The sequence below is a fragment of the Schistosoma mansoni genome (assembly GCF_000237925.1).
Source record: "Schistosoma mansoni, WGS project CABG00000000 data, supercontig 0194, strain Puerto Rico, whole genome shotgun sequence".
Lineage (NCBI taxonomy): Eukaryota > Metazoa > Platyhelminthes > Trematoda > Strigeidida > Schistosomatidae > Schistosoma > Schistosoma mansoni.
Window position 1 is genome coordinate 168,597 of NW_017386072.1, and position 23,761 is coordinate 192,357.

A 23,761-nucleotide genomic window follows, 5' to 3' on the forward strand; every position below is an offset into this window, starting at 1 on the left:
GGTCTAGTTTCAATTGATTCATGATCTCAACTATCAAAATTACTATAATATCCACAAAACCTTTTCTACTAAAAATCAACATATGCTCACTAGTGACTAGCTTCATAAGGTATTTTCTGGAATCCTAGTGAAAAGCAGTGACCAGTGGAGTTCAACCAGGTGCGCTTCAATTGATTCATGATCTCAACTATCAAAATTTTATTTTTGTGTTATTATTCTAAATTATAACTATTTGAACTCTAATCCAGTACCTATTGTTTTGAATAGAAGTACATTTCACCGACACATGTCCCAAAATGTGCTACTTAAAATAGAGTCAGCTTGTAATTGAGGACTATATCGAAGTCACTACCCATATTATCAACTGAGATCAATCAAATTACAGTTTTAATCATTAGTAACCTATATATATATAGTAGTATAGTAGTATATATAGTAGTTTCAAGCTTTCACATTTTGTTTTATTTATTTCTTCTATTGTTGATAAATGAATACGTGCATTTAAGCTTTTATATGTCTCTCTTACTATACATCTGTCTGTATTCTTGTCTGTCCGTTTATCCCCCCCGAAAAAAATAATTTTCACTATCATTAATTTTATTATTATGGTGACTTTTTTTTCTCCTCATAAAAAATGACATCCATATCAAAAATGAAATTAAGATTCCTCCTAATTTATTATAACTTTACCTCTTTTTTTTAAAAAAAACAACAAAGAATAGTGTCAAACTATCTATTTGATGAATAGGTTGTATATGTTATGAATTAATAGTTTGGTCAGTTTTATACTACTGAATACACAAACGAGAATATAGTAGTATTAAAAGACCAAATGAAATGTCATTGTTTAATTACTTTTGTAAACAAGAGAAAAAAAACTTTTTTACGTGTATATTGATGTGTATGAGTAATTAGTATGCCAGAAATGAATAAATCAGAGAATAAATCTATCGGTTAAGTGCTCTGGCGCGAGACTAATAGGTCCTGGGTTCGAATCTCGCAAGGCGGGATCGTGGATGTGCACTGCGCACTGGTATGTACACATTAGTATAGATATACATATTCAGGTATGTTTATCTTTTTACTTTTACAAAATGAGTGTTAAATTTAAAAAAAAACATTAGTTTGAAGAAACAATTATAAAATTAATTAGTGTTAACTGAAAAGTCATTGAAGCAAGAAAAAAGCTAGGGAGGATCAGTCCCCTCAAAGATTTCGAGTACACTTTGCTGACAAATGCTAGCTAATTAATACGAAACCTAGGTCTAGTAGGACGTTTCCTTGACTACCTCCACACCGTGGAAGGGTTTTTCTAGAGGTACCTGAAAAGGAAATTAGGTTAGAAGTGGTCTTAATAACCTGAGAGCGTGACCGCAGTGCCCAAGGGACAACTGCTTGAGGTCGGTCACACACGACCTTTTTGTGGGTAGTCTTTGTGTTAGATCCGTACTTGTAGGGACCTTACCTCCGGAGACGGAAATCCGTGGGATAACGAGAAGTGTGCATTTTCAGGGTCGACCTTTTCTAACCCCACCCCTCCTTGTGGGAAGGCAGCATCGCTCTTATGCTGGTTGTCTGAAGGAAACACCCTACTGCTGTCACACTTCTCTACATTCAGCAGTACAACTTCGCCTTCGGATCTTGGGTTTGCTGCTTTTAGTCTTACCGCTCTTCAACCGACCTGTCTGGCATGGTAGGACCTTGAGGAACGATTGTTCCAGCCAGTATAGCTCGATTGGTTCATCACGATAGGCAAGACCGACCACCACATCAAGGTAGCAGCAACGGTCAGGCATTTCTGTCTAAAGTTAATATCGTTCTTAAGCAGACTAGTTAAATATTTGTAACTTTACCGTCTTTCATCATAAGACAAAATATTTCACATAAATATGTATAAACCTGAAAAAACTACTATAAAACATTATTTTAGTGTAAATTCACTTAGTATTGTTTATTTGAATCTTACCATAGATGTGTTAGGACTGCAACTGGTCAGTTTCTAATTGGCATATGTGCATACTGTGCGTATTGCCTCGATATAGCCTAAATTCACAAGCATGATAAGCAAAGTGAATTTAAACTTCACCCCATCGCACAAGCAAGTGGCTATCAGGACTCAGTGGCCGAGTGGATAACGCGATGGCGTTTGAAGCGAGGGTACTGGGTTCGAGTCCCAGAGTGAACATCAACTCTGAGATGCAGGTACATCCAGCTGACGAGTCCCAAATACGACGGAACGCGCGTCAAACTGGATTCCACTGCTAGCCACCATCCATCTTTGCTAATTATTTTAGTGTGTTGATATTTTGTTTTAAACTTTTGCTTGAATACTATCATCTTAACTATATCTACATTTTGCACAGATTTCTAATTCCATCATTCAGTTGGAAGTTGCAATTACCGTAAAAAATGGATGCAAAACTTTCATCGCATACCATAAGTAACAAATTCTATTAATAATATCTTATTCTTTAAAATTATCAGTATACAAATTTGTTATGATGAAAATATAGATGAAAATAGCGGAATTCGGATATTAATTTTTTTTAGAAGATTAGTACTTAAACAGTTTTTTTGTACCCATTTATTCATAACTACTTCTATGAATCCGGTGTTCATATTGTTGTGCTAACGAGGTATGGCAACTTGGACCGATGCATAAATGTGAGTGGTCCTACGTTGTAGCTGACTGACTGACTGACTGACTGAGAGTCTACTCACCCTCTCCAAATGCTCTCACATGGCCACATGCATACAACCACTGCCAGAAACGTCCTACTCAATGCCTCCTCTAGATGGCGGTGTTGTGCACAAAATTGAGAGGAAGAAAAGCGAATGTCCAACACTTTAATCAGGTTAGTGGAAATAGAGAATCCATCTAGGGAATTTGGAAAACCTTGTTTCCAAACTAATAGTGCACATGGGCTCTAAGATCCCGAATAAGCAAAAGGTGTATGAACCTGTTTTTGGTCGCTGGCTATCATGGTACTGAATCTCCTAACATTGCTCCACTACCTTGTGGTCTAGACTTGTAGGTCAAAGGCTCGGGGAGTAGCCTCCTAAGAAAATCACTTGCTTCGATTCAGGCACCCAGGTAGTATTCCAGCCTTCACACAAATGGAATGATTTTTGTGGCGCATATATATTTGGTGTCTTCTTGTACCAATGTTTATGTGTCTAAATAAATAAAAATTCTATTTCTAAATTCTTGCAAGTTAATTATGAACATGTTTAGGTTTTGAATTGTAAATGTTCTAGTTAAGTATATATTATAATTTCTTTTTCATGATACGTTATGATCTAGTGATTTATGTATATAATCATTTGTTGTCTTATCCTTGATTTCTTATTGAGACTTACAAATAGGGATTCTGTATTTACCAATGAATGTTAGTATATCACGTTATTTAATTGGAGCAATAATATTATTAGTTCAAACATAGCTATTCAAGACCATATTGGGATTAGATGTATGAGAATTGTTTTTCTTTCTTTGATGTTGAAATAATATATTAAAATATTGAAAGTTAGACCACCATGGGAAACCTGGAAGCACTGCTTGACGGCCAAATCGTCCTATTGTGGGACTCCTCAGAAGTGCTCATCCACAATTCTGCCTCACGAGATTCGAACCCAGAACCTATCATTCTCGTGCCAGAGCACTTAACCACTAGACCACTAAGCCGGCATCCGATGATGTTAATTTTTTCCAGGTTTTCCATGGTAGTCTAGCTTCAATTGACTTATGCTTTCAACTATGAAAATACTAAAATCTCCACAAAACCCCTTCTGATATTAAAATGTGATATTTTATACATTATAACAAAAGAATAATAATATTTACCTGAACTATTATCATTATTATTAGTTATTGATTCTGTAAATTGTTTATTGGTTAAACATTTTTGTGAATTGAAACTTGAACAACGTCGATTTTTCGATGGAGTTTGTATAAAATCATTATCATTATTCAATTTATTATGTTCTTCTGATGGACTAGAAACTTGACGTCGTTTACCACGATATGAGTTATCTTGATGTATATGACTAGAAGGTATAATTGTTGTTGATATTTGATTAGATGAACTTGTAGAACATAATGAAGATAATGTAGATGGTGATAATGAGGGAACATTAAGTGAACATGATGATTTTACAGGATGATATTTATTTGAATAATAAGCTGAACATATTGATGATGGCTATAAATAAATAAGCATAAAAATTGGAAATGAATGGGAATTGAAAAGAAGTACTGTATGTTAATAATAATAATCGCTTTTTTTCAACATCAGTTTTGGGGTTACAGTAAAGGGATTCTTCCATTTAATATCCATCTCACTTGTAAATACATAATTAATTTGTGACAATGTTCGAATAAAGTAATGACCAAGTGAAAACTGTTGTCGACTTTCGTTGACATGTATAAACTGTCTTCGTATGTTTTTCAGGTAATCGATGTCTATCGGTTTTATATATATGAGTTATACTACTGACCGTCATCATACAACAATGAATGGGATAATTTACATTCTATTTCCCTGTATATCGTGGTAGTTGCAATAAAACTTTCCTGTATTTCTTCTTAGGCATTCATAACTTTCATCTATCTGATTATAGGTTAGAGGAGAGCTAGTTAGTGTTAAAATAAAACGTAATATTTAACCAAGAAGTTACTAATAACTGTTGTGCCACTTGAAAATCTGCTAACTACCTAGTTGGAGTTTGAATGGTAATTGTAATCAATGATTGTAGAATTATTTAGATGGAGCGACTGAAAATAGGTTGAACTTATATAACTTTATTCATATTTTATATTCTTATAAAATTTATATTTCATTATTATATCATTTTTTTGTGTTAGACTTTCTTTTCAAATCATATTTTCTGTTTAAGATCGTTGTTCACATTTACGATAATATCAGATTGTTAGCCCTCAAATGTCCTGGTACGGGCGAGAGTGGGAAGAGTTCGCTCTCCCTCTTGGAATACTCTCACATGGCCACGCGTGTATAGCCTTTGCCAGAGAAGTCCTACTCACTACCTACCTTCTCGTGGCATTACTGTTGTTTACCAAATTGAGAGGATGAAAAGCGATGCTCCACTGTCTTGTGGATTAGATCTTCAGGTCCAATTCTCCGAGTGTGGCCCCCTAATAAAACCACCTGCTTCGGTTTGGGCACCTGGGCAGTATCACAGCTCTCATCACACAAATCGAATGAGATTTGTGTAGTGCATATATATCTGGTGCCCCTTTGTACCAATATTTGTGTTTAAATAAATAAATAAGTATCACAAGTTCGATAATGGTTTTGTAAAGTAATCGATTAAATGAACAAATACATTAATCAATATATATATATACTACTCAATTTTCCTTTTTACTTATCAACTAATTCTTTCATATGAATTATTATTTCATTTATTTTATGTTAAAAATAGTAGTTTTTTTTGTTTTTGTTTTTCTTCTTTTCTTTTTTTTCTTTTTTTAAAAAAACCTTTCAAACAAATTAAAAATTTTAATTCACGTTTCAATGTTTTTGTTGTTGTTGTTTTTTTTTAAAAATATTGTTTTATTCTCCATATTATTTTACATGAAAGAGTGATAGTGATTATTATGTTGCTTTTATATCTTATTTGTAATGAACTATATTTAAAAATGTAAGAATTATACAATAAGAAGTCCGCGCAAGGGATTATGGATATGCTCTGTTAACAAGTCTTTGATTAGGACGAAATGGCTGTCCATTGTTTCCAGGTTTTCAGTGGCGGTTTGATATTGATCGACTCATGGTCTCAATCAAAACGTAACTGATATCATTTAGAGGATTACTGAAAGTTACAGTGTACTGGATTTTACTTAGTATTGTTTGTTTGGATCTTCCCATTGATGTTTTTAGGACTGCAACTGATCAGTCTCTAATTGGCATATGTGCATACTGTGCGTATTGCCTCGATATAGCCTAAATTCACAAGCATGGTAAGCAAAGATGGATAGTGTCTAACAATGGAATCCAGTTTGATGCACGTTTCGCCGTATTTGGGACTCGTCAGTTGGATGTACCTGCATCTCAGAGTTGATGTTCACTCTGAGACTCAGTGGCCGAGTGGATTGCGCGATGGCGTTTGAAGCGAAAGGTACTAGGTTCGAGTCCCAGAGTGAACATCAACAAGTCTGAGATGCAGGTACATCCAGATGACGAGTCCCAAATAGGACGAAACGCCTGTCAAACCGGATTCCACTGCTAGCCACTATCCATCTTTACTTACAGTGTACTGGATTGTTTTTATTTCAGTTTGAAGTTCCTGAATAGTGTACAGTCATAAATAAGCCTTCGATTAAATAAAGGAGCTGTAAATTTTGGAATAGCCGTGACATCATTCTTTTGCGGATTTAAATCCTACGATTCTTTTGTTTTAACTTCATTCAGTTTGCGATATATATATATGCTGAGAATAATCAAATGAATCCACTTTTTTTTCTATACGAAATTGAGATAGATGAGTTTGTTAAAGTAAAGGATAAGATTATTAATTGAAATCTTCTCACGTGTGTTTTATTAAATTTTCTGCCCATAACCTTTGTATAACAGTAATTACTTAGAAATGACGTAGTATGAAATCAGTCAGTGAGCCACAATGTAGGACCAGGCACATATATGCATCCGTCCAAGTTGCCATACCTCATTACAAGATGAACACCGAATTCATAGAAGCAGTTACTTCAATGGTAGTAATATATAAAAGAAAGATTGTATATGAGGATATAATACAGGAAGAAAGAATTAGTTCGTACAAAGAAAAGTATGAAGTAATTTTAGCCTCACAATTTAAGGGAAGACAAAGCGTGTATACACCTACACCATTTTGATCAATTCTGAGCCATGCCATCAACAGTCTCCAACCATTGGTTACGATTGTCGCGCCAACCCCAACCAATTAGTCTGGATCTACTAACATGGCTCCAATTAGATGTTATTGACTTGAAGACTGATGCCACGTTTTGGTTGTACTATGTAATGACATATTTTTATAAAATAGTTTGTCTACACTAGTGTACACATGGGACAACTTCATTTGTGATATTACGGATGTATAGACGATATTTATTTATTTATTTCAACACATAAACATTGGTACAAAGGGGCACCAGATATATATGCGCCACACAAATCTCATTTGATTTGTGTGATGAGGGCTGTGATACTGCCCTGGTTTTCTTAGGGGGCCACACCCGAAGCCTTTGACCATAAGATCTGATCCACAAGGCAGTGGAGCATCGTGAGGCGATGCAGTTCCATGGTAGCCGGTGACCAACAATTGATTCATACGCCATTTGTTCCCTCAGGATACTGGAGCCCATATGCACCATTGGTTTGTAATCAGGATTTTCCAACTCCTCTAGATGAACTTTCCGTTTCCACCAACACAGTTAAAGCGCTAGACATTCGCTTTTCGTCCTCTGAATTTCGTAAACAACAGTAATGCCACGGGAAGGTAGTGAGTCGGACTTCTCTGACAGAGACTATATACTCGTCGACATGTGAGAGCATTTGGAGAGGGAGAGCGGACTCTCCTCACTCTCGGCCGTACCAGGGAACTTGTTACTAATTGAGGAGTAGCCGTAGACTATCACCAAAAGCAAATTAATTCTGTTTAATATTTTTCAGTCAAACAATAGGAAGACGTAATCGACTAAAATTTTACATAATTTATTACTTACCAAACAAAATGTATTTGTAGGCGTGATGATGATAAATATAATTAAGAAATTAAACAAACAGCGATATCACTCAGAGACAATGTTAAATATTAGATCAATGATCAATCTATTAAAATGCCGACTTGTCTCTATTACCACACAAGTACCCAGTAAACATAAATTATGTTGCAAAGTATTTAAAACTTTTAATATACATTAATCATCATCATCATCACCATCATCGTCGTCGTCACATGGAGACAATCGATTTATTTACAAATATTCTTATTATTTCAGTCATTATTGCTTCGAATAAACAAACGTGAATAAACCACACAAAATTTAGAAATGATTGTTTGTTTGTTTTTCTTTAAGAAAAAACTAATTTATCGTGGGAAAAATTTGCATTTCTTTTTTTTTCAATTTTAGTCCATATTAAAGTTGAGATACTATTTTTAGAAAGATAATTAATTAATTAAGAGAAACGTTTTGATGGAGTTTTGTTCTCTGAGCTGGATGGTTTGGTCGTGAAGTTTTCATGGTCCTTCTGAACGACATCATCAGCACAAACTTCGTGTAGAAATGAAGTGAAATTCAAACAGTTCACTTCTACCCGAATTTTGTGCTGATGATGTCATTCAGAAGGACGATGAAAGCTTCACGACCAAATCATGAGGTATGGCAACTTGGACCGATGCATATATGGGCCAGGTCCTACGTTGTAGCTGACTGACTGACAAGTTCCATAGCTGTACTAAGTAACTTATCACGTTAAGGTCGTACACTAGATCGAGACAAATATATCTTTCTGCATATTATTCATAAACAAGTGAAGAGACAAATCAAGGTGATAAAAATCAAGATTTAAATGAAGATAATAAATGAATACAACTGGGTCAGTACTACAGAAATCGAGTCATATCACCTAAGGTCACCAATCATATGTTACACAGTTATCGCATAAAAATAGAGATATGCACTCAATGATCAGTAGTTTCATGGTTCAACCCCACATTTTAGTTTAGTCGCTCCTAGCCTTGTTCCAGTGTACGCCTATGCTAATCAACATAGTATAGGTAGGTGTTGGCTGTGTACACTAAAAGTATGTCCAAGCCGTTTAAGTGAGTTCCAGGTTACTCCTTCATCAACCTATATTCTATCTCTTTATGAGACTGCACGTCTGATATCGGCATTACTCACTTGAGGGCTCCCACTACATTTAAAAACAAATAGTTGAATATTTTAGAACATAGAGAATACATAAGTGTGAATATGATATACTCTAATTATTCAGTCTGTATATTTTTCCAACACTAGCTGTAGTCAGTGGTGGGGAAAAAATCTTTCTCTTTTCTAATCATCCAGTCTCAGGTAATCTGTAGATAAACGTCAACTATTGATTAACAAGTAGGAGAAGACTGGTACAAACGCACAATGGTCGTATATATGTGAACTAAAATACCAGCGAATCAAGAGACAGATACCCCTTTTAAAAATGATAAAAACGAACAAAACGTGCTGAACAGAAAGGTAATAGAAAAAAATTATATTCAAATGTACACGAAATTAATTTCCTCTTTTCTCCTAAATAAGTTCTGTTCAACTACTTAGAATATAGTTTTGAGTGTTTCAAAATACTTAATTTACATGTTTTAGAGAACATTTAAAAAGAAACTATGGAATGATCAACATGTACTTGAATTCAAAGAAAAAAATCTCGTGTAAAGAGGAAATTATCAGAATTCAGTGAAGAGAAATCAGTTCAATGGGAGGAGGGATTTCGATTATGTTGCTATGCAAAATTACTGTACTGACTTTAGTCATCAAGTTACAAGTTTGATGAAGACAGGATAAAAAGGTGAGATTAAGTTTAACTCAACGTGATGATTTTTCTGTTTAACATTACATCCGTCTTTGATTTAGTGTAATATTTTGGTCAGTATAACATTACGCTAGCTTAAATTCATTTAGTATTGTTTGTTTGAATCTTCACATCGATGTGTTAGGACTGCAACTGGTCAGTCCCCATCGCACAAGTAAGTGGCTATCAGGACTCAGTGGTCGAGTGGATAACGCGATGGCGTTTGAAGCGAAAGATACTGGGTATACTACTGTTTGAAATAATGAACAGTCAGGAGTAACAGATAGACAGCTTGTTTTATGACAAATTGAAGTAAAATGGAAAACGATACACATCCAGTCACTTAACAGAGCAATCAATATAAAGGCGAGACGCATATGGATAAAAAAACTTATTTCAGGAAAATATACATTATTCTCTTCAGTCTATACATTAGTCTGAAGTATATATTGAATTGTTAACTATTAATGAGGTATTAAATTAACCTGATAGAATTGATGAGTTTCAGCACTAGTATACGAATTCATTATGGCTATAGAATACCAACTTAGACTATCAACTTTTTATCAAAAGTTCTGCATTCGAACGTATTCCACTCTCCAAATATTCTGAAACTGGCTAGAAACATCAATTTTTATATGAGAATGACTCTGCCGATTAAGTTCAATACAGAATCATAGTTCTAGTTGCTACAGATTGTAAACAAATATATGATAAAAATTAGTTTTTTTAATCAGAAAACATTTCTTTAGGTAGATAGTTCAGTATGATCTCACAAAGTAATGGATAAACTTCTTATAGGGTATCAAGATTTTAATTGCTTATTGATCACCCTGTTTAATAAAATAAGTGGCCAGATGAATGGAACTGAATTTGAGAAGTAGGGAATAAGATGGACTGGTTTTATGGAGGATATTTTACTTTATATCTGGTATTCACTACAGATTTCTCTCATTTGAGATATTACTAAAAAGTAAAAGATTACGAAATAGTTATTTCATCCTACTGTAGAATATTCAAGTGATGTACACCTGTCTTACCGAGGATCGAGCTTAGGAATTAAAACTACTGAGTAAGCAATCAACAGGGCACAAATTTTCAATCTATGAAGAATACTATCAACAACGTAATAAGTATATATATATTGAAAAATATTCTTGTTCATTCAAGATATGCAATATATAAAAAAAATTTATCTTTTTATTTGAACACAAAAATATTGGTACAAAGAGGCATCATATATATATGCACCGCACACAAAATTGTCGTTTCATTTAATTGTGTGAGGGCTATGATATTGCCCAGGTGCCCAAACTGAAGCAAGTAGTTTTCTTAGGGGGCTACTCCCGAGTCTTTGACGTAAAGGTCTGATCCAAAAGGCAGTGGAGCATCATGAGGAGATACAGTTCCATGGTAGTCGGTCACCAACGAATGATTCATACACCATTCGTACCTTCAGGATACTGGAGACTATGTGCATCACTGGTTTGGAATCAGGGTTTTCCTACTCCGCTAGGCGGACTTTCCGTGTCCACCAACCCGATTAAAGCGCCGGATATTCGCTTTTCGTCCTCTCAATTCGGTAACCAACAGTGATGTCACGAGAAGGTAGTTAGTGAGTAGGACTTCCCTGACAGAGGCTATATACGCGTGGACATGTGAGGGCATTCGGGGGCCTATATTACAGTAACCATCAATTGTCCATCACTGTTGAAACCTTTAAGATAAATAAAGTAGTGAACATACCTTCAACCACTTCCTTTATTCTCAAACTATATTACAGAACAATTTAGTCCTGAAATATTTCATAGTGTAGATCACAAACCAAATTCAGTTAGAGAACTATCGAAAATCATGAAACAATAGGCAGATGATTTGTCTACCTATGAAGCTGCAGATACATAAATCGATCAGAGATTAAACACAAGACCATTGAAGTCTCATGAGAAATACTTTTCAAATACTAAATTAACATTTCATAGTTTATATTTCTCACTTCTTACAATACTCCCAATCATGATAAATCATGATAATCTAGAAATGATTTAATTCTTCTGCTTTTACAGTGTTATATCGATCGTTTGAGTGCCCTGTTAATATATATATATATATATATATATGAATGATAAGACCGTCTTTCAGAGAGGAGTGAATTTATCGATCAGATCAATGATACACAAAAGCTGTATGAGCAGTCTTGACTACTTATCAGTCCTGCTTTATGCCTAGCCCAGCCAGTTAAATCCAGAACACCAATAACAGCCTCTGCGATATGAACCATTATTCTCAAACATACTGGGTTTATATATCAAACAAACTGACCACTTCGTACCATAAAATAGAAAATAACATTTTTACAAGATTTGACCAAATGTGGCTGTGAATAGGGGGGAACAGTAATTAATGGACTAGGGATAACTCAAGAATAGTAAATCGTATCATTATAGTCTATAGGTCAAAATAAACCTTATAATAAGAGGAACATGAATATGAATAGTTAAATTACTTAACAATTATACAATAGGAAATATACATATCATATTAATCCATAAATAGTTCTCAAAAGTTACCATTCATAATCCTCTTCGGGATATAACATACAGTTTTACATGAAGTGAAAAAATATTTTTGGTCATAATTTAGTTCATTTATTTATTGATTGATTTTATCTAACTTTTTATTATTATCCTTCCATATCTACTTGATTTATAGTTTATTTATACCATCTTTATGGTCTATAGATAGATAGATAGATAGATAGATTGATTGATTCAATATTTTTATTCATTATTTTCATTGAGTCTAGGAATGATAAGTGAATTAGGATGAAATAAGATGAGATATACTGTAACGATTACGTAAATTAATGTATCGTTTTTAAAAAAAAACCGTTTCTAATTATAGCGCCGTTTTTTTTCCATTTAAACAATTTTTACAAATTATAGACAAAGTAAACCTTTTTTTTTATTAAATTTCAAAAGAAAATATAAAAAAATTAAAAAAAATTTTTAAGGATTAAAACTATTCAATCTAAAGGCAAATAAAGTTTGAATGTAAAATTATTTTTATCTTTGATAAATAAGATTTTTGTTGTTGTTGTTTTAAATGTTAACCTTCATGGAAAAAAAATTTAATATTTGAGTTTTCTATGAAATGACCTGATATGGTCGAGATTGAGGAGAGTCTGCTCTCCATCTCGAATTTCTCTCACATGGTCACGCGTATATAGCCTCTGTCAGAGAAGTCCTACTCACTAGGCATAAAGCAGGACTGATAAGTAGTCAAGACTGCTCATACAGCTTTTGTGTATCATTGATCTGATCGATAAATTCACTCCTCTCTGAAAGACAGTCTTATCATTCATATATATATATATATATATATATATATATATATATATATATTAACAAGGCACTCAAACGATCGATATAACACTGTAAAAGCAGAAGAATTAAATCATTTCTAGATTATCATGATTGGGAGTATTGTAAGTTAATTGAAGTGAGAAATATAAACTATGAAATGTTAATTTAGTATTTGAAAAGTATTTCTCATGAGACTTCAATGTCTTGTGTTTAATCTCTGATCGATTTATGTATCTGCAGCTTCATAGGTAGACAAATCATCTGCCTATTGTTTCATGATTTTCGATAGTTCTCTAACTGAATTTGGTTTGTGATCTACACTATGAAATATTTCAGGACTAAATTGTTCTGTAATATAGTTTGAGAATAAAGGAAGTGGTTGAAGGTATGTTCACTACTTTATTTATCTTAAAGGTTTCAACAGTGATGGACAATTGATGGTTACTGTAATTTAGGTCCTCAAATGCCCTGGGACGGCCGAGAGTGGCAGAGTCCGTTGTCCCTCTTCAAATGCTCTCACATGGCCACGCGTATATAGCCTCTGTCAGGGAAGTTCCACTCACTGCCTCCTCTAGACGACGGTGTTGTGCCCGAAATTGGGAGGATGGAAAGCGAATATCCGATGCTTTAACCGGGTTGGTGGACACGGTGAGTCCACCTAGTAGAGTTTGAAAACCCTCATTCCAAACCAACGGTGCACATAATGCTCCAGTATCCGGAGTTAACAAATGGAGTATGAATCAATCGTTGGTGACCGACTACCATGGAACTGTATCTCCTCATGATGCTCCACTGCCTTTTGGATCAGACTTTTAGGTCAAAGGCCTCGGGAGTAGCTTCCTAAGAAAACACCTGTTTCGGTTTGGGGACCCGGGCAGTATCATAGCCCTCATCACACAAATCGAATGAAATTTGTGTGGTGCATATATATCTGATGCCTTCTTGTACCAATATTTATGTGTTCAAATAAATAAATAAACACTGTAATTTAGATTAATGTAAAGAAATACTTGTCTTAATTTTATGTTAAATATTGATAGAAAGTGAGTTGTCTAACTGTGTATCAATAAACAATTATTGATTAAGGGAAGTCAAAATCATTTGTTAGCGGTGAATATTTTATCATAGGATTATTTCAAACCATTGTTTACGTGTGATGTATTGACTAGGTAAACAACGCTGATATCAAGCATAGGTTGTTTAGTAAGAACAATAATTCAACAGATGATTTATTTGATAAAGTGAGGATAGTGTTCATATGTATTAAAAATGCACAATCACCGAGTATATCAATATTTTATTTCAAATAACATGTGGATGTGGATTTTTGTAGGTACCAATGACAAGGTTGAACTTGATACTTTCAAATAATTTAAGCATTGGATAGAAAGTTATGAATAAATATATGTATTTTGTTATATATCCCAACGAGGAGAAAAATTGTAATCCCGACGATGTTTCGTGAGTTAATGTAAGCTACTTCTTCAGAGTAAATAAACAACTGAACTAAATTAACACAAGTTAAAATAGTACAAAAGAAACAGTACACTCTGAAGAAGTGGCTTACATTAAGTCACGAAACGTCGTCAGGAATACAATTTTTCTTTACATTCGGATATAACAAAAACATATATTTTCATTACCAACAGATGTAGATTGTAATGAAACGTTAACAAAAACTAGACCAAGAGTGTAATACTTAAAAAAATTCTTTATTTTCCTGACCTTAGTACTGTATTATGTTATAATAGGATAACTTATGATAGACAGTAAATCCCTACATTGAGATTAGATGGTGGTTGTAGGTGGTCAACAGGAAACCCTGGACCCGAGTTTCGTGCTACTTGGCACTCGTCAGCAAGGTGCTCCCTGACGGATTCATTCCCGTGTCAATCAGCTTCACAGTCAGAGACGTTACCACTAAGCTATTCGGGCCGTGACCGACCTTCTGTAGGACTGAGATGTAATCACAATTGATTGATCAATGGGTGGTGATCAATGTCATGCGTGTCAAGTCCGTCTTTAGTGCTGATCGAATGCTATCCCTATACTTTATGCATGATTAACTAACTTTAACAGATATATTTGTTACTATATTGAACAAAACTCTTAATATAACCTAATCGTTATTACACCAACTAGCAACTGCATTACAGATTAAAATATACTCTCAATAATAAGTCTGTAATCGAGAAAAAAATCATCTGTATGCTCTAATAAGCTAATAGTAGACTGAATTTATATTGATTGTTTGTTTTGTTTTGTGTTACAGGTTAAATGAGCACACAGAATATCGTCATATGGTATAATGAGATAATAAAGACGTAGATATCTTGGATATTGTCTATTATAATCACTATTTGTTCTCATTTTAGATTGTAGAAAAAAAAACTAAACAAATAAATTACAATAAATCTAATCTACTGATAAATATAGATTGGTTAAAGTTGAAACAAGATCTCAAATTATATTGAATTTATGAGAACTTATTTATTTATTTAAACACATAAATATTGGTACAAAAGGACACCAGATATATATGCGCCACACAAATCCCATTCGATTTATGTGAGGGCTGTGATACTGCCTGGCAGCTTAAACTGAAGTAGGTGGTTTTCTTACGGGGCCACACACGGAGCCTTTGACCTAAAGGTCTGATTCACAAGGTAGTGGAGCATCGTGAGGAGATGTAGTCCCATGGTAGCCGGTGACCAACGATTGATTCATACGCCATTTGTTCCCTCAGGATACTGGAGCCAGCCCATGTGCACCATTGGTTTGGAATGAGGGTTTTCTAACTCCCATAGGTAGATTTGTTGTGTCCACCAACCCGGTTATAGTGCTGGAAATTCGCTTTTCATCCTCTCAATTTCGTGCACAACAGTAATGCCATGAGAATGTAGGTAGTGAGTAGGACTTCCCTGAGAGAGGCTATATACACATGGCCATGTGAGAGCATTTGATCTTTTTGAACAAAAGATTCGGATGATCAGATTAGTGAAATTACTGAATTATAGTCAATTGTAAAAAAATATATTATTATAGTGCAATTTTGAATCCAAATTTATAATTGACCAATGAAGTGAAATGATATAGTCAGTAAACTAAAGGTATACCTACATAATAGTACATTTTATTATGAAACTGAATAATTAAAACAAGAAAACAAAATCTCTTGAACTTAAGCTATGTGAATCAATTATCTACCAAAAACAGATTAGTATAAGTAATTTAATTATAACAGTTTAATAGTTATGTTTCTCCTAATATTACCACTTAATTAAGCATGTTGGACTCTTTAGGAAGTATTCATTTTCAACAGTGTAACTTAGGTTCAAATAAATTCTATTCGACCAAATAACTCATACAATTTAAAAGTTGGAAAATAAACAAGAAAGATGGAAAGAAGCTAACCAACTTCATGATATATAAAGTAACATAAAAAATTTCAAGGAATCTTGAACATGTTCAAAAGATTGAGAATTCGTTTGAGAAAGAAATTCTCATTCAACTAAATTTGTTTATGTATTTAAACACACAAATATTAGTACAAGGAGGCACTAAATAAATATGTGCCACAAAAATCATTCCATTTGTGTGAAAACTGAAATACTACCTGGGTGCCTGAATCGAAGCAAGTGATTTTCTTAGGAGGCTACTCCCCGAGCCTTTGACCTAGAAGTCTAAACCATAAGGTAGTAGAGCAATGTTAGGAGATGAAGTACCATGGTAGCCAGTGACCAACAACAGGTTCATACGCTTTTTGTTCCCTCAGGATCCTAGAGCGCATGAAAACCATTGGTTTGAAATCAAGGTTTTCCAACACCCTTAGATGGATCTTCCATTTCCACCAACCTGATTAAAGTGCTGAACATTCGCTTTTCTTCCTCTCGATTTCGGGCACAACACAGTCGTCTAGAAAAGGCCGTGAGTAGAAATTTTCTGGTGGTGGTTGTATATGCGTAGCTATGTGAGAGCATTTGGAGAGGGTCAGTGGAATCTGCCCACTTCCTAACATATCACGGTATTTGAGGTAAATAAACAGATGTGAAATATTGTGATTCATTAAACGATGTGAAATAAAAGTAAGATTTAAGGTAGTAAATTCTGAACGATGAAATTATGAGATGATGAATACCTCATCAAAGTAAAGATTAAGGAAAAATAATAACAACGCAAATAAATTATTAGTATGTAGAGTTGACAGGAATTTTTGAATTCTATGGTTTATAACATCGACTAATCTTAGTATACATTGAGAGAATACTTTGAGAGGATGCCTTGACAATAATCCACTAATCTAATACAACTACGTGATATATCATGACGTAATTCGTATGACATGTTCTTTTAAGTAGATAGTTGCATCCTTTCGAACATAACAGTTAACATTTCTACTTGAGTGAAAAAAACTTGTTTCCGTTTTCAAACTCCCTAATTGTGTTCTCAACACTGATTATCAACCAACAATAGCTAAATATGTCAACCGTTATCGGTTAATTAGCCCTGCAATAAGCTTAAAAGTATTTTTAGATTCGCAAACTTATAACTATAAATAACCTTAACATATCAATAAATATAAATAAATCACACAAATTCAAGTGTACTATAAAAATCTCATAATTTTTTCAACATGAAACATATATAAGCAAAGATGGATAGTGGCTAGCAGTGGAATCCAGGACACGCGTTTCGCCCTATCTGGGACTCGTCAGTTGGATGTACCTGCATCTCAGAGTTGATGTTCACTCAGCGGCCGAGTGGATAATGTGATGGCGTTTGAAGCGAAAGGTACTGAGTTCGAGTCTCAGAGTGAACATCAACTCTGAGATGCAGGTATATCAAACTGACGAGTCCCAAATAGGACGAGACGCGCGTCAAACTGGATTCCACTTCTAGCCACTATCAATCTTTGTTTACAATGCTTGTGAATTAAGGCTTTATCGAGGCAATACGCACAATATGCACATATACCAATAAGAGACTGACCAGTTGCAGTCCTAACACATCGATGGGAAGATTCAAACAAATAATACTAAGTGAATGAAACATATATGCCTAACAGTGGAATCTAGAATGAACGTTTCATTAATATATATGACACATCAATTGGATGTACTCCTATCCTAGTGTTGGTGTTCATATTGGAACTAGAACCCAATATCTTTTGCTTCAAATGCCCAGAGCACTGAGCGGCTATTGAATTCAGTCAGTGTGCTGAAATTTTCAAACTATTATAAATTACGTTAAAAGTCATACTTGTTGCACAAGTTAGTAGTTCAACAGATAACGTGTTAGGTGTTTGAGGCAAAAAGTGGTGAGTCTGAGTTCTATAATGTGAACATCAACACTGAGATATAGCAACATTTAATTAACAAATCTAAAATAGGATGAAATGTGAGTAGAGAATTCTAATGCCAGCTACATTCCATCTGTCCAACAAAATGATCATTTCGAAACAACCCGCAACGGACCCACAAATACTAACAAAAACTATCCAAAATTCAATCATCAATATCAACCAGATAATTATAATTATCGTAAATTAAATTATTTGTTACGTATTAAGTCAATTATCTTCTAAGCATATCATCAACTCTCTATAATTTACTGATTAGTTGAAAATACTACATCGTAAATAGCAACTTAACTAGAACAGAAACAAATACCTTTGGTCAAGACTCTTTTATGGAGAAGACTTACAGTTCAAATAGATCCCTATTTTATGTAACTGGTGGGTAGTTAGGTTGTCTAGAACAAAAATGGAGGTTTCATAATTAAACCATCAATCTTATATAATACAACACCATGAAAAACGCATCTTTATGAATCGAATATATCAATGTGTATGTCAACACTGGGGTTTAGACACATACAACCTATAAGTCCCACATAAGACGATCTGCACATCTCTGATACCGTTTTTAGCCACAATACAAATAAACTTAAACCTTAAAACTAAAAAACAATATCAAAGCAATCCATTCAGTTCACATATACATCAGTAGAGATTGATTAGTTGCAGTACTTAATACAAGCAATGGGAAAATTTACACATTTAGATATAACATTATAAAGTTTATCAAATAGTCAATCAAATATATTTACATATTAATCTTTCATAATTATTCTTGTATGACAACATTGTATAAGTATATTTGATCATGCTTACAGATATCCATTTATACAATTTAAACAAATTGAAGAGTTTAATCAGGAGGGATTTTGTGAAGATTTCAGCATTTTCATAGTTAAAATCATGAGTCAATTGAAGCTAGACCACCAGGGAAAACCTGCAAGCACTGTACGGCCAAATCGTTCTATTGTGGGACTTCTCAGCAGTACGCATCCACGATGCCGGCTCAGTGGTCTGGTGGTTAAGCGCTCTGGCGCGAGACTGGTGTGTCATGGGTTCGAATCTCGCAAGGTGGGATCGTGGATGCGCACTGCTGAGGAGTCCCACAATAAGATGAAACGGCCGTCCAGTGCTTCCAGGTTTTCTGTGGTGGTCTAGCTTCAATTGACTCATGATTTCAACTATGAATAGTTTAAGCAAATTTAAAGATAAACACTTTTGACTTCGAAAGAAATTTGATATCTTTACAAAATATAATCCCTTATTAGTAATATAGTTGATCAATTCATTTTGATTGTTATTAGGCTAAAATGATTTATATCAGAAGGGGTTTTTTGTGGAGATTTAGTATTTGCATAATTGAGAGCATGAGTCAATTGAAGCTAGACAACCAAGGAAAACCTGGAAACACTGGACGGCAGTTTCGTCCTATTGTGGGACTCCTCAGAATGATGATTTATTCTAAAGTTGTATAATAGAATATAAATGAAGTAAAACTTGAATGTATGATCGGTTCGAATTCTATCAACTAGAGTACAAATATCAATGAATTGTAAAATGATTCAAACGCTATTATAATATGTGCAAAAAAATTTTTTTTCTCAAAAAAAGAATTTTTAACAAATTTGGAAAACTACTGAAAATCAAGGATAAGAAGAAGAGGAAACGGAAGATTCTGACTGTAATAAAAAGTGATTTAGTTTAAACCAGTTAGTAATTTTTGATGTATTTGGATAGTGTAGTAACAAGGCAAAGATTATCAGAAATATGTGATAGATTAGTGAGATATCATGCGAACAGTCTGATCATACGTATATATACTTGTTAAGCATACTTATATATGAGAAATAAAAGGTCAGTCAAACAAATGGAATGTAAGAAGAAACAAGATTAATAAAGAAAATAATGTGAAGCTTACTACACTGGATTATAAGTCGATATTACTAGTACAGGTTTAAGGTGAGCACAAACTGTTTTCGAATGTGTAAGGAAGGTTTAAAGTTTAGTATGGACATTGCTTCAGTAAACCTTAGTAAACACCCTTGAACAGATTGAAATTCATAATCTCGTCATATAATGTCAATAGTTCTCTAGCAAATATTGGTTCCTGATTTCCAGATTTTTTAACTGTTGAATGTCGATTTACACATAAGTTTCATTACAAACTCAATTTAATCGGGGGAACTAATGAAACACTACGTAACTTTGGACAGTTGATACATCCTAGCACTGACACTCTTCAAAAGTGTATACTCAAAACCTCATAATCTATGGTTCGACGAATGACAATCAGTTCTCAAGAAAAACGCAAGTTGTAATGTGCCCACTAGCCTATGTGACTCGATATCAGGAGTACCAGGTTTAGATAATAGATGGTCGGATGTAGTTGGCAGGAAGCTATGATGTTACTTCCAGTTGTTAACAAGGTGCACATTCAGTTGTTCGGGAAGTGATGATCATTTCGGGATTCAAAATATAGTCATACGGAACGAAGGCCTAAATGCACATAAAATTAGTCACTGCTCAAGGATCAGTCAGTTGTAAATATATATTTAGTATTCTGTTGATGAAATCTCATGGGGACTATTAGTTCAGTTAAGGTTGTAAGTATGCCTTGTAGACATATACCAACTAGTAAAACATCTAGGTTCATAGTTTCCTGCCTACTACCTCCACCAACCACCTAACATACATACTCATTAAATTATTAATCTATTAACAAATTACATGTTTAAATTCACATAGTATTGTTTGTTTGAATCTTCCCATTGATGTTTAGGACTGAAACTGGTCAGTCTCTGATTGGCATATGTGCATACTGTGCGTATTGCGTCCCAGAGTGAACATCAACTCTGAGATGCAGGTACATCCAGCTGACCAGTCCCAAATAGGACGAAACGCGCGTCAAACTGTGGATTCCACTGCTAATCACTATCCATCTTTGCTTACAAATTATATGTTTGTTGTTAATAACATTAAAATATGCTTGGCTGCAATCAGAGAACTGACTAGATAGTTTAGAACTTCTGAAGTGGGTATATTCAAAAACTATTAACACCAAAAAATCTAAAATATTAAGAATAACTTACTAATTTAGATGGTAAGTCATTAGTATTTGATTTATTAGTTGTTAAATCATTCATAGACATTGTAGATACATTTGCCATATTAACATTATAAGTCCCAGTGGACTTCGTGATTCGATCATGTTTCAAGTTTAAACTATGATTATTATTATTATTGGTTGTAGATAATGATATTGATGGCAATGATGGTGACAAAGACGACAATGACGATACAAACGAGGAGAATGGAATTGATAAAGTCTCACAATCTCTTTTTTTACCATTATGATTATTACCATTATTATTAGATAAAGATGAGAATTTTTGTTTATTCTGTCGAAATTTCTCGTTGACTTGTAACTTTTTCCGCTGTCGATGTTGATGATGATGTTGTTGTTGATTCTTCTGTTTCGATTGTTGTCGCCGACATTGTCGTTGTTTCCGTGGTCGTCTTTGGCGTCGATCACCTTTAACTCCTTCTGTCTCTTCTCCTCCCTTTTTATTCTCGCTATCATCATCAGTTATTTTTTCCATATTACTAACTTTATTTAAATTACTTACAAAAGATAATAAGGATAGTGGACAATTTAATGGATTTGTATAGGTTGGTGCTGTACAGTGATGATTAATATTATTATTAGTAGTAGGAGGAGGATTTATACTGTTCGATGTTATGATTTGTTCTAAATAGTTTCCATATTTTTCTGACTGATTCTCATTATTATTATTATCATTATTATTATCTTCACAGTAATGATGTGTCAGTAGTTGTGGATCTTTACAAAGTTGCTGAAATTGACCAGGATCATCATGATTAGAAATCGTTGTTTTAGTTGTGGTTGTTAATGTGGATGTGGGTATTTCATAATTTCTACTTATATCATGTAAATAATGAATGAAAGCATTACGACGATTATCTTGAGATATCTTTATTGAATTATTCAATGAATCCGATTTGTCAAGGTTTAAAAATTTTTGAAAATTAGATAGAACATTGTTTGTTGTATTATGTGTACTAATATTGGTAGTATCTGTTGTTGTTGTTGTGTTCGGATTAGTAGAAGTAATACGTACATTATAATGATGTTGATTCGATTGTCTGGTTCGCATTTTTTGCAATATACGTAGCTATACAAGAAAAAAACATTACAAAACAGAAATAGATCTAAATTATAGAAAAAAAATACAAAAAATATATGAATATAAAATCAGAACTATGAAATAGAATAAGTTACGACATTTTACCTGTTGGATGTTTATGTGCAAGTACAGCTCCTCTAGTGGAAATTGACGAATTGGACATGCCACCTTAACCAACCAATGAGTGAATATTCACTTTTTTTTTATTTTGGAAAGAGTGATTTATTATGTAACTTTGTCATTTCTTAACAAGATTCAGACTCGTCTCTAATAAAAGCTGTCAGGATTGGAACATAAAACCCTAGTCTATGTATTTAAAAGAAATTCGTAACATTCTCTGGTTGGATACGACATCATAAACGGTTCTAGTGAATTTTCACATCATTGATTTTTCTTTCTTTCTTCACTCTCCTTCGTGTACATTCTTCACTATCTGATTATTTGAACATTTCTTGTTAGACAGTTTAAATAATTCCAAATGTTTGTTATCTTAATGTCTATTTTCCCACGTTTTAACTTAATTCCTATATGGAAACATTAATTTAGGCTTTTAGTATTCTTATCACTGCTGGAACACTTGTTATCTCACTACCAATTTGACTACTCTTAGTTACAATTATGTCTCTCACATTTCATTGTGATTTGGACTTCCTTCAACGGTAATTCCCTTATCCTCAATAATACATTTATCTTTCTTATTTTATACATTTTCGAATCATTATCATTAATGTCATTATGATTATTACTATTATAGTCATCAAATCAACCACAACACAGTAACTTATACTTCCAGTATGAGGGATTGTTAAATTTCATTGAGGGCATCAGATGATATTATTTAGACCGCCAGTGAAAACCGGGAAGCACTGAACGGGCGTTTCATCCTAGTATGACACTCCTCATCACTGCGCATCCACAATCCCGTAGGCAAGAGTCCCGGAAAAGACCCCAGGTCTTAAACTCTAGACCAATGATTCAGCATTTAACGGTGTTAACGAATTACTTTATCCAAACCACGAAACTGCAGGAAAATCTGCCATTATTTTCGATGGGTACCTGCTTTAAACCCTACATGGATTAGGTTCACTGGTCACAGCGAGGCAGGTTATGGGTTTGTCTCCTGGCTACAGGATTGTGGATATTCATTGGTGACAAGTCCCATATTAGGACGAGAAGGATATCCATTGATTGAACTTAGACAATAACGCAGTTAAATCTCGGCTCAATGGTCTACAGGTTAAGTGTTCGCGCGCTAGATCGAAGGTGTTGGGT

General features: G+C 34.0%; 1 protein-coding gene across 1 annotated transcript in view; it reads right to left on the minus strand.

The window, feature by feature from the left end:
• Nucleotides 1-3,755: 3,755 nt before the first annotated feature.
• Smp_137760 overlaps nt 3,756-23,761 on the minus strand; it is a gene marked incomplete at both ends in the record, with an annotated part of 28,867 nt that continues 8,861 nt past the window's right edge. Inside the window, 5 exon segments of the mRNA XM_018793998.1 lie at nt 3,756-4,202; nt 21,374-21,702; nt 21,817-22,053; nt 22,150-22,423; nt 22,428-22,477. Coding sequence (XP_018647105.1) covers nt 3,756-4,202; nt 21,374-21,702; nt 21,817-22,053; nt 22,150-22,423; nt 22,428-22,477 — 1,337 coding nt within the window.